This window comes from Muntiacus reevesi, chromosome 2, assembly GCF_963930625.1.
Source record: "Muntiacus reevesi chromosome 2, mMunRee1.1, whole genome shotgun sequence".
Lineage (NCBI taxonomy): Eukaryota > Metazoa > Chordata > Mammalia > Artiodactyla > Cervidae > Muntiacus > Muntiacus reevesi.
Window position 1 is genome coordinate 271,052,197 of NC_089250.1, and position 12,290 is coordinate 271,064,486.

At 44.3% G+C, this 12,290-nt stretch overlaps 1 protein-coding gene across 1 annotated transcript; it reads right to left on the minus strand.

The window, feature by feature from the left end:
* Positions 1-5,874: 5,874 nt before the first annotated feature.
* Positions 5,875-11,484, minus strand: LOC136157590 (zinc finger protein 892-like). Its single transcript, XM_065919426.1, has 5 exons — positions 11,301-11,484; positions 9,972-10,034; positions 6,999-7,196; positions 6,198-6,662; positions 5,875-6,116 (listed from the first exon to the last, which is right to left on the minus strand). Exons 1-5 carry the CDS (start codon positions 11,482-11,484, stop codon positions 5,875-5,877), a joined length of 1,152 nt encoding a protein of 383 aa, XP_065775498.1.
* Between the last annotated feature and the right edge of the window lie 806 nt (positions 11,485-12,290).

A 12,290-nucleotide genomic window follows, 5' to 3' on the forward strand; every position in this document is an offset into this window, starting at 1 on the left:
CCATGCAGCTGTTCAACCTGCAACTGCTGCAGGGAAAGAGAAGAAATAGTTTTCCTGTTTCCCTCACCCTTTTCTGAGTTCCTTTTCAATTTTCTGTGTTCGCAATCTGTACTGGGGAATCAAGACTAACCTGATAATGCTAATCACATCCTGGTGCTCTACACTATTTGCACAACGTCAGGGCTAGTTCTTCTCCTTCCTTTTCGAGTTACAGAGAACAGTTCATGAGAGACAATGGACCCTGCTTCTGGGTTACCTGACCCACCCTTTGAGGGTTGCGGAAAAAAATGCAAGAGGAAGACCTGCATTCAGAGCCCTGAGGGGAAACCTCACACCAGAGGCCTCAGGAAGGGAGGGTTTAGGGAGGGAACTTCTAGAAACAAAGAAGGTCAACCTGATCCCCTGGGGAAGGACTCTTTCTAGGATGGGTGTGGTGGTCCATAGCCTGCCTGTACCCTTGGGGGCTGGGAGGGGAGAGGTGAGTGTTTGGTGGGAATCACTTTGGGGTCTTGGGTTCCTGCCAGGCTTTAATTGCAGAATTCTTCTCAAAGATCTACCCTGTCCTTAGTTTTTCTCACCCCTCTCTGCATCCTGGGGACACAGGTTTTCACAAAATGATTTGCTTTGTGACCACCTCTCTGCAGGCGTGGCACCTCCAACTTCAGAGAACAGGAGCCTGGAGGCATTTCCATCCCCGCTTTCTTGGAAAGGAAACCAGGGGCAGCAAAAGGCCTGGCGTGCTGCAGTCCAGGGCGACTGAGCAACTGAACTGAACTGAACTGAGCAGGATGTGCTAGGTTAAGAGTGTGTATGGATGGAGCCACATACCACTGAAAATGATGCCCTAAATGCTATCTGATGACCAACCAAGGAAATCATGATCGGTGTTGTCATAAGTTACATCACACAGGAATTAACACATGAGAATGTTGTTGCCTGCTTCCTGTGGGGGTTTTTCTTGGTTTTATGAATCAACTGCTACAGTTCATTGTCTGCTCCATTTAGAGAGCTCTATTTTTCCACATCTTTAAAGTATAATGACCAAGGAAAAATTAAAGATAGAAGCATATTCATCTTTCTCATATTATACATTCTAAAAAATATTCAGTTTGCGTTCACCAGCATGAACTTTGTAGAAGATTTAGTTTCACAGCCGAAGTGAGAATAAATTATAAACATTTCCTATATACCTCTTGTTCCGACGTGTGGACAATCTCCCTACTGAGCTTCCCCACCAGAGTGAGCATTTGTTACCACTGATGAATCTACACGGGCAGTAAATAGATCAACTCTCTAGTTTACCCGTGTGTTCCTCTTTTAGGAATGTGAACTCCATACCTCTGGATAAGTGTTTAATGTGCCCATCATGACAGTTCACCACAAATTATTTCATAGTCCTGAAAGTTCTCTAGACTTAGGATATTCATAGTCCCTCCCTTGAAACCCATGGTAATCATGGACCTTTTGAATCTCTTCTATATTTCTTACTAGATTCCCAGGTGACTGAGTGGTAAGGAATCTGCCTGCCGGTGTAGGACATCCAGGTGATGCGGGTTCGATTCTTAGGTCACGAAGATCACCTGGAAGAAGAGATGGCAACCCCCTCCAGTATCCTTTCCTGGGAATTCTATGGACAGAGGTGAGCCTGGCAGGCTACAGCTCCTGAAATCACAAATACTCAGGTGCAACTGAGCACATATGAACATTTGGCTACACCAAAAAGTCATATTGTAAAAATCCTACTTTTTGTAGCATTTTCAAGTGGGCTTCTTTCACTTAGTCATAAATGAGTAAACAGAGAGAGCTGGACTCCGTCTTAGGCCAAGCTGTGAGCATTAGTCTACACTCATGGTCACCCTCCCAGTGACCTGGAACTTTGGGCCCCGGTGTATATAGAAGTGGCATACCAATGGAAAATCAGATCCCACCCCGGTCCCCCATAAAAGAGCCCCAGGACATGTACTTGGACTCTGTTGCCTAAAAGAATATGTTCATTATCTCTGTAACAGAACAACGTGGTAAATTCCATTCTGTTTATTGGGATATGACCACAGGCCTGTTGATAAATATCCACTGTTTATTGAGTCCTGTGACACATGAATCATGGGTTAAAGTTGATCGTATCTCTCTTTTATCATGTCCAGACTAATTTCAAGGAATTTGGGTAGGTGGGTTTGAGCAAGTACACTTAAGGTATATAAAGTTTTCACAAAAACTGTTCAGGGTCCTTGGCTAAGAGAAGACTCTGCCTAGGCCCCACCAGTGTAATAAACTGCACTCCACTATCTGCATTTTCCTTCTGAGTCAGTTTGTTTCCCAGAACACATGGCTACAACCATAAAATGCATAGAATGATTGATAATGTATTTTATGCCTTGAAAGCTTAACATGCAAAAGCTTAAGAACTACCTCTGCGTCTATATTCCTACTCAGTAAATAAGTTCATAAATACCATTTTTTAAATTCCATACATATCTGTTAAGAAAATATTTGCACAAATATAGAGATCAGACGTGGACACAGCAGGAGACGGGGACCAGTTGAAAGCGTACCAATGACATATATACACCACCATGAGTAAAATGTTGGAGAAGACTCTTGAGAGTCCCTTGGACTGCAAGGAGATCCAACCAGTCGACCCTAAAGGATGTCAGTCCTGAAAATTCATTGGAAGGACTGATGTTGAAGCTGAAACTTCTATACTTTTGACACCTGATGTGAAGAAGTGACTCATTTGAAGAAACCCTGACACTGGGAAGGATTGAAGGGGGGAGGAGAAGGGGACGACAGAAGATGAGATGGTTGGATGGCATCACTGACTCAATGGACATGAGTTTGGGCAAGGTCTAGGAGTTGGTGATGGACAGGGAGGCCTGGCGTGCTGCACTCCGTGGGGTCACAAAGAGTCAGACACGACTGAGCAATTGAACTGAACTGATGGTTAGAAAAGATAGCTGGTGAGAAACTGGTGTTTACCACAGGGAGCTCAGCTTGGTGCTCTGTGGTGAGCAGAGGGGTGAAACTGAGACCACGGGAGGGAGGGCCAAGAGGGAGAAGATTTATGTATACTCACGGCTGATTGATGACGTCACAGAGCACAAACTAAAAGAACATTGTAAAGCAATTATGTTCCAATAAATAAATAACTAATATATATATATATATATATATATATATATATGTATATATGTCTCAAAAGGAAAAAAAGCTAAACAGACTGGTCACCGGTGGTGGAGAACCCGTCTGACCCTGCGGGGACAAGGGCCGCACCCCTGGCCCAGGAATCCCCCACGTGCTGAGGGGAGACTGAGCCTGTGCCCCACAGCTGCTGAGGCCGGGCGGGCAGCTTGCTCTTTCCATGGGCAGGAGGCAAAGAAAGATGCTCACCAGCACTGAACAATAAGGAATGCAGAGCAAAGCTACAGGGATGTATCACCGCAGGCCAGTCAGAAGAACAATGAGCAAAAACCCAGTAATAATATCATAAACGCTGAAGGGGCTTGGAGATCAGGGAACGTCCTACATGGCTGGAGGGAATGTAAGCTGGTGCAGTCACGTGGGTGGACCGTGTGGAAGTTCCTTAAAAAACATAACCTCATGACATTTAAGGAAGTGAATTCCATGAAAAGCAGACAAAACAGATTAATCGACAAATTGACAAGCTTTACAGTTTTTAGTAAATCATCTGCAATTCTGAAATGACAAGTTTTGATCTAGCATTTCTAAATTCTCTAAGTTAAATGTGTAAGAATACACATACGCTCACATATTTCCTCTTGGTTTTCTCACTAACATGTATACCTTCAGATATTTATATCTTGTATTCAATGTGTGTTATATAAATCATATTATGTATATATCTTCAGATATTTATATATTGCATTCAAAGTATGACAAAGCCATGAGGAAACAGTTCCTTTAAGCCTTACAAGACACATGTGCTAAGAATTACACAGGGTAAGATTTTAGAAATCTTGGTTCAGAATTTTACCATCATGGCTTTTGACTATTCTTTTTGTGACTTTGTTAAATTTACATTTGCTTAAATGAGCCCCTGAAAAGCTTTGGCTAACACGAGAAGAAAGGACAATTGCAGCAGGTGACTTTATGACTCTAGGTCCTCAGGGAATTCACAGTAAGCCTTGAGGTCCCCTGAGGAAGGTCAAGGCTAGAACCAGGCAAAGAAAATTCCAGTACTTGGGGTTCAGACCTGACCCTGTGTGAAGTGCAATGGGTCCCACAGGCTGAGTGTGGAGGGGTCCATTCAAACAAAGACGAGCAGGATTCTGATGAGCTCAGAGGGTATCACTGAAGGGGGGCCTGTGCAGTAGACCCTGGGGTTCAGCAAGACTGCTGGTCCCAAGGAAGGGGTCATCTAGTGCAGGTGCTCACAGGACTGGCTGGTGTGAATTCAAGGACCTGCAGGCTGCCTGCTCCCCAGACAGACGCTGATGCAGCAACAGCATGGAGCAGTCCATGGGAGCTCTCAACAGTACTCTGTATGATCCTTCTTATTAGAACCACCACGATGTCCAAGTAGATAAAAATCAGAGAGGAGATACAACGTAGAAATCGTGGGAAATATATTAAGTTATTAGAGGTTTAACGGCAGTAAGGAACTAATTTCTACAGATGCCATCCCCCTGTGCTACAAAGAGTTTATCATTACATTTCCTTTCCTGCAACCTTAAATAGGTGGGAGAGGTTAATGCTGGTGGTGCATTAACTCTTCTTTAATTCCACATCAATTGTAACAGTGAAAAACCATTCATTTTTATTAATTAAGATACATTAATTTTACACAGATGGAATAAAACCTTTTACAATTCTTGTTTGATCCTTGATTAAAATACACATTACAAGCTTCTAAAAACTTTCCTGTTTCTTTGATGAAATGATCTGAGAATGTGATTTATATGGTTTACAAAATGGAGGCTAATTTAGTAAACATGGATGGACATTAATTATATTAATATGACATTTCCAGAAAGAGTTTTCTATACTTACATCAGATAGAAGAGAAGGTGTACTTACTTCAAGCCTGCCAGATAATATGCATGATTTCTCTATGTTGCTGTTATCAGAATGCCTTAGATTTTCATGAACAATCCTTCTTTTATGCTTAAAAAGCAACTGACATAATGATTGAAAACTTACAGCAAACTTCTGTCTTACTTTGAATTATTCCCTGAACACTTATATCATGGTGACCACAGAGGTTTTCACATCAGTGACAAATACATCCATTCAGAGGTTTAGTGTGTATATAACATGACTGTGTTATTAATCTTGTAAATTGGAGAATAAATGTAAATGATCCCCACTTCATATAGAAGGGCTTCTCTTACCATTGGGCAACAACCTTCAAAAATATAAGTTCATATATACAGTAGAAACAAATCTCAGCGTGTAGTAATTTGAGAGTTGAATCACATTCGTTTTGGTTCCTTAATAATCTCAAATAATGTTAACATAAACAAGGATACATTAATAATAATTATACCTCTGCAAATATCCACCCCTTCATTTTGTGATCCATACTAACATATCAATTTTATATGCGTTTTACTTATGGAATACTTGCTACAGTGTTTCTGCTTTGGGTAATTCAACAAAAGTGGTACGAATGAAATGCTTTCTAGTATGAATTCTCTGGTATTGAGTTAGTTTTGATGTTTGATTAAGCAGTTTTCTACATTTCTTCAATTTATTTCATGTATCTTTCCAAAGAAAACACTCGTTTTTTCAAAAGTGTATATTAAGTACCAAACTTTTTATCACTGATTCATTTCCAGGGTTTTCTGCAGTGTGAATTCTCTGATTGTGAGGGAGGTGATGGCTGTCAGGAAATCCTTTGCCACTTTCCTTACATTTCTAACATTTCTCTGCAGCATGAACTCTCTGATGTTGAGAAAGACTTGAATTCTGGGAAAAGGCTTTGCCACATGCTGTACATTTATAAGGTCTCTCCCCAGTATGGATTCGCTGATGTGCAGTTAAAGCTGAACGCTGCTTAAAAGCCTTGCCACAGTCTGTACATTTATAAGGTCTCTCCCCAGTATGGATTCGTTGATGTTGAGTCAATGTTGAACTCTGCTTAAAAGCCTTGCCACATGCTGTACATTTATAACGTCTCTCCCCAATATGGATTCGCTGATGTTTCGTTAAACCTGAACGCTGCTTAAAAGACTTGCCACATGCTGTACATTTAAAAGGTCTCTCCCCAGTATGGATTCGCTGATGTTCAGTTAAAGCTGAACGCTGCTTAAAAGCCTTGCCACATGCTGTACATTTATAAGGTCTCTCCCCAGTATGGATTCGTTGATGTTGAGTTAAAGCTGAAATCTCCTTAAAAGCCTTGCCACAGTCTGTACATTTATAAGGCCTCTCCCCAGTATGGATTCGCTGATGTTGAATAAGAAAATAATAACGGATAAAGGCTTTGCCACATTCTGTACATTTATAAGGTCTTTCCCCGGAATGGATTCGCTGATGTTGAGTTAAAGTTGAATTCTGCTTAAAAGCCTTGCCACATGCTGTACATTCATAAGGTCTCTCCCCAGTATGGATTCGCTGATGTTGACTTAAAGTTGAACTCTGGTTAAAAGCCTTGCCACATGCTGTACATTTATAAGGTCTCTCCCCAGTATGGATTCGTTCATGTCGAGTAAGAAATGAATAATTGATAAAGGCTTTGCCACAGTCTGTACATTTATAAGGTCTCTCCCCAGTATGCATTCGGTGATGTTTAGTTAAACCTGAACGCTGCTTAAAAGCCTTGCTACATGCTGTACATTTATAAGGTCTCTCCCCAGTATGGATTCGCTGATGTTCAGTTAAAGCTGAACGCTGTTTACAAGCCTTGCCACATGCTGCACATTTATAAGGTCTCTCCCTAGTATGAATTTGCTGATGTTGAATAATACATGAACAGGAGATAAAGACTTTGTCACATTCTGTACATTTGTATGGTTTTTCCCCAGCATGGATTCCCAGATGTTCAGTTAAATATGAACTCTGATTAAAGGTTTTGCCATATGCTGTACATTTGAAATGCTTCCTTCCTGTATGAACTTTCCTATGTCTACTTCGATTTGGTGAGTTACTAAAGACTTTTCCACATGTATGACACTTGCAATGTTTCCGCTTACTCTGAATTATTTGCTGTTGAATAAGTTTTGAAGACTGGTTAACAACTTTACCATAATCATAACAATTATAGGTCGTCTCTCCAATATCTATACTCTTAGAAGTGTTAATAGTAAGACTTGAGCTTTGATAAAATATATTCCTACACTTATGATGTTTAGAATTGTTGTCTGAAAACTGATGTCCCTGTTGTTTCAGGAGATATGAGTCTTGGTCAACATTATGCCCAGTTTCATTGCATGAAGAGCTTCTCATTCCATCATGTATACTCTTGTAATTATTGGGGGTAGAGCTCCTGCTTAAGGCATTAGTCATTTTGTTACAATTGGAAAGTTGTTCCACACTAATTATACCTCCATATGTATTGAATAATGGTTGAATAAGGTCTCTCCGATTATTATCAACATTCCAGATTTTGGAATAAGGAGAAAAGAGTTGTTGGTTGAAGAACAAGAAACCCTTGTTAAAGGATCCCTCAAATTGATTGTACTGGGAATTTCCCCCCTCATCTTTAAGTTTCTGGTTTCCAGACATGTTTGAATGTATATTTAATAGACAGCTATGCTCAGAGTATAGGTTTGAATGAGTATCTCCAGTAGAGACTAGATGACTTTCCAGACTTTCCACATTTCCCATCAGAGAACATGTATGTTTCAACAGATGATGTGGATCTTTGCTGACAAATATACACATAACTGCAGATGTTGATGACTGAAATTGGCCATCTGAAATTGGTTTTTCCTTATTTGATTCACATCCTTGATTTCTTTTGGCGGTAATGTTTACTTTATGGGAAACTGAACCAACTTGGTTGTGTCCATCATAACATGCTCTCCACTCTTTATATGCCCTCATAGATTCCCAGTCTTTGGTTAAATGTAAATTTCTAAGGTGATATCTTTCATATATTCCTAGCTTTACTGTTGGGAGTAAATCTTCTAAGCCTGGTTTTTGGGTCCTCAAACACTGGGTGTCATGAGAAGACACAGCTGAAAGATACCAAATAATAAGTTATTCTACTTAATATTCTTGGGGTATATAGTCTACAATTTACATAAAACTGGCATACACTTGGCTAGATGAAGCCTAAAACCGAGATAGAAGGAGTCAAGATGGCAGAGCATTCAGAAGACGTGGAGTTCATTTCTCTCCACAAAAGCATCAAGAATACATCTTGAAGTGGAAAAATTCTCACAGAGCCCTGTGGAACATGGGCAGAGGAACTTGGACATCTGAAAGGACAAAAAAGATTCCTGCTGAGCCAGGTAGGACAAGAGAGTGATGGAGGAAAGGGAAGAGGAAAAGAAGCCAGATGAGACCCGCAAAACCCTGGGGGCATCTGAAGAGAGGCGAGGTCTCCACATCCAGGGAAGCCCCTCACTGGGGGAAGCTCAGTTGGGAACGAGGGGAACCTCGTTTTCTGTGGGAAGAGAACACGGCAACCAGCGTGCAGGACAGAGTGAGACCTGTATGCAGGGTATTGATCCCTGCCCTGCCCACCCAGCCTGAGAGGGTGTCCTCCGCTGCAGACAAGGGCTGGGTGCTGGAACGTGGGGTTTGGAGAGCAGACCCAGGCAGAGGACTGCAGTTGGCCGTGAGGAGATATCCTGAGTGGACGGGAGGGAGGGAGGAGCTCTGCAAATGGGATGCTTGTGGAGGATGCCTGAACCACCAGAGAAGCAGAGCGGTGCTGTTGAGTGATGCACGAAGGGAAGAATCTCCTTGCTGCCTCTCTGCCCCTGTGCCTGCCCCTGCCTGTCCAGGCACTAGGAATGGCTCCCACCTAGGTGGGTGATCTCACGACCCCCACAGCTGCTTCCTCCTCCCCAGGTTCCTCCCTACCAGAGTAGACTCATGGGCTCCAGGGGCAACTTCAGAACACACGCTTGTGGGTGGTCCGAATGTACAGGTGGTGTTGAAACCAGAGCTGAGCAACAAGGCCCTGCCACTAAGCAAGAACAGCTGAGATATCTCCTTGCATCTGTACAAACCATGGTGTTACACCCCACAACTGGCTTGGTAAACTCATCCCCAACAGAATATCTGGATGGAAATGAGGCTCTGGCAGTCAAGACCAGTCTGGCTTTAGCAACTGTAGACGTTGTAGGCCTGCACATGAGGCATTTGGGCCAGGTCACAGTTGTGTGGTTGTCATGGCTAACGCCATGGCAGGCAGCCTAGATAAGGAGTAGACCTGGTTTCCCGGGGTAACATAATTATCAGGCCTCCTGGAGCCAGCCAATCAACATATGCCTAGCCAGAAAAAAGGGAACCTATCAGGGGAAAGCTGAAAGCCCCACGTTGGGCCAACAAAAATTACCTTGCAACTGTGCAACCAATCCGCTTAGGCCAAATACCCACTGTGTAACCAATCCGCTTCTGCCAACTACCTGCTGCTTTTTTTGACCTAATAAATACCCGAGAAACTTCGTCCTCACACACCTGGTGAGGGCGGGAGGCCCTGGCTCGAGTCAGTAATAAATTCCCCTATTGTGAGTTGCATTGTTTCGAGGAGTCTTCTTTCCTGACCCGGGACTCGGACTATGGGCAGAACATTTGGGGGCTTGTCCGGGATCCCTTGACCGGGGAAGAACGCTCTTTGGAACAAAGGAGAAAAAGGACAGGTAATAGCACCGGTGCTCAGGCAGGTCTGGAAAAGATCAGAGTAAATCCGAGGCCCTGCTGTGAAGCAGGAAGGTGTCTGGTGCAGAAAGACCAGAGTAAATCCGAGGCCCTGCTAAAAGGCAGGAAGGTGTCTAGCTTTAGGAAAAGCTTTCCATGAGGGAATGGATTGGCCGTTCTGGCTGGCGTGAGCCCGAGACCAGCGAGCGCGCTGGAAGGCAGCCAGCTCTGCGGGAAGGAGACCTCCTCTCCTAAGCCCGAATCTGGGGAACAGTGGACGCCATGTGGTAAGGTGACCCTTGTTCCAGAGGATCTGTGTTGTCGGCCGATGTGTGTCTGTCTATGTGTTTTTCTGTATAACTGCCGGCATTGTCTCCTGTCTCGTTGTTCTCTGGTGTGTCGTTGTCTACTTCTTCCTATAAAGCCTTGGAGCCTCATTTCTGTTTCTCGGAGTTTCAGTGAACAGGCAGACAGTTGTCAGGGCAACTGACGAGTCCCGGCCAGGGCTACTCCCTGGCGGATTCTGAAGGCCTCCCAACAAGTCAGCCCCAGTAACGGGGGACCGAGAGGGTGAAACTCTTTTCTTTTTTCTCGTATTCTAAACCGAGAATCTGGCCAAATAAAAACCCATCTGTGTGGGCACGGGACAGGCAATTAAGAGCTGATAGGGCACCTGCCACTGGAAGACTCCCGTGAAAGGATAAGGGGGTCATGGAACGGGCTAGAAATCCCTAGGGTGCCCGCCCCCAGCAAGAAAACTTCCGTGCAACGACTAAGGCACTCAAATAGTTCCACGAAGCATACCAGAAGCCCAACCTCCTTGCCGCCACCACTCCCGATAGGATTTATTGGTGGTAATGCTCAGTGACTTTCTTCTGACTCTCGCTATGGGGCAAGGAAAATCCTCCCCACTCTCTCTCATGACTGATCATTTCTCAGATGTCAGGGCTAGAGCGTATGATCTGTTGCTACTGGTTACAAAGTGTAAATTAATAACTTTTTGCTCTGCAGAGTGGCCCGCCTTCCAAGTTGGATGGCCTCCAGAGGGAACTTTTCAACATTCTACTATTTGGGCGGTGAAAGAAAAAGTTATGGCTCCTGATCCCTGGGGCCACCTGAGCCAAGTCACATATGTTATGGTCTGGCAAGATCTAGTAGAAGATCTGCCCGAATGGTTAAAACCTTTTTTTCACAAACTCCCTGATTCTCCTAATGTACAGGCCCTGGTTATGGAAACTCCCACTCCCCCCAGAAGAAGCCAAGAAGAATAAGGGCCCAAAACCGGTCTTGTAGGAATCCTCGAACCGGAACCTGATTGACTTAGAGATGGAAATTAGGCCCCTGCCACATGCCCCTTCTCCGTTGCAGGTTCCCGCGGGGGGAAGAGCCTCCCTGATGAAACAGAAGGGACAAGAGAACCCCGACCCCAGAGAAGGAATAGAGGAAATAGGGGTGAGCAAGATCATGGGCACCCACAGTTACCTTCATTTACTGTACAGGCACTCCCCGTCCAGGTGTAACCAGCTAACCCGCATGGAGAGCAAACCTATCAATACTGGCCCTTTTCCCATTTTGTTCACTCGTAACCCCACCTGGGATGATTGCCAGCAGCGGTTGCAGGTGCTGTTCAACACGGAAGAACAGGAACGTATCCTGGCAGAGGCGCAGAAATGGGTCCCGGGGGTCGACGGGAGACCAACCGCCCAGCCTCATCTCGTGGACGAGGGGTTTCCTCTCTTGCGGCCTAACTGGGATTTTGAGCGAGTGGAAGGTAGGGAGCGTCTCCGAGTGTACCGCCAGACTCTAATGACTGGCCTGCGGGCCGCAGCTAAAAAGCCAACAAATTTGGCAAAGGTAAATTTAGTAAGGCAAGAGCCCACTGAGAGCCCGTCAGCCTTCCTAGAGAGGCTAATGAAAGCCTTTAGGCAATATACACCTATAGACTCCCAGGCTGAGGAATCACGCGCTCCAGTTCTACTAGCATTTGTGAATCAGGCAGCCCCAGATATTAGGAGGAAATTACAAAACATAGAAGGGTTAGGAGAACAGACAATACAAGACTTACTGAAAGCAGCTGAAAAGGTATTTAAAAATAGGGAGACCCCAGAAAAAAGGGAAGAACGACTTTGACGACAGAAAAAGAGAGACCAAAAATGCAGACCCTAAAAAAAGATCAGTGCGCGTACTGCAAAGAACCGGGGCACTGGAGAAAGGAGTGCCCTAACAGGGACCTGAAGAGAGAGAATTTCCCCTGGAACTCGAGTTCTATATGCGGGGAAGACAGTGACTAGGGGAGTCAAGACTCGACACCCCTCCCTGAGTCCTGGGTAACCATACATGTAGAGGAGAAACCCATTGGCTTCATGGTGGGCACTGGCGCTCAACACTGTTTTAGATAAAAAACTGGGACGAATGTCTAAGAAAACCAACTTGGTGCAGGGAGCCACGGGGACAAAAAGATATTGTTGGACCACGGAACGGAAAGTAAATCTGGGGACCCATCAGGTGTCCCATTCGTT

Bases quoted from the DNA above. Each gene is read 5' to 3' on its own strand.
- LOC136157590 (XM_065919426.1), bottom strand. From the start codon at position 11,484: ATGAGGCTGGGCGGTTGGTCTCCCGTCGACCCCCGGGACCCATTTCTG. The intron at 7,197-9,971 runs GTCTCGGGCTCA...ATTATGGTAAAG, and splicing joins GCCTTCCAGCGCGCTCGCTG to TTGTTAACCAGTCTTCAAAA. The intron at 6,117-6,197 runs GTGGCAAGTCTT...ATAAATGTACAG, and splicing joins ACCTTTTAAATGTACAGCAT to CATGTGGCAAGGCTTTTAAG.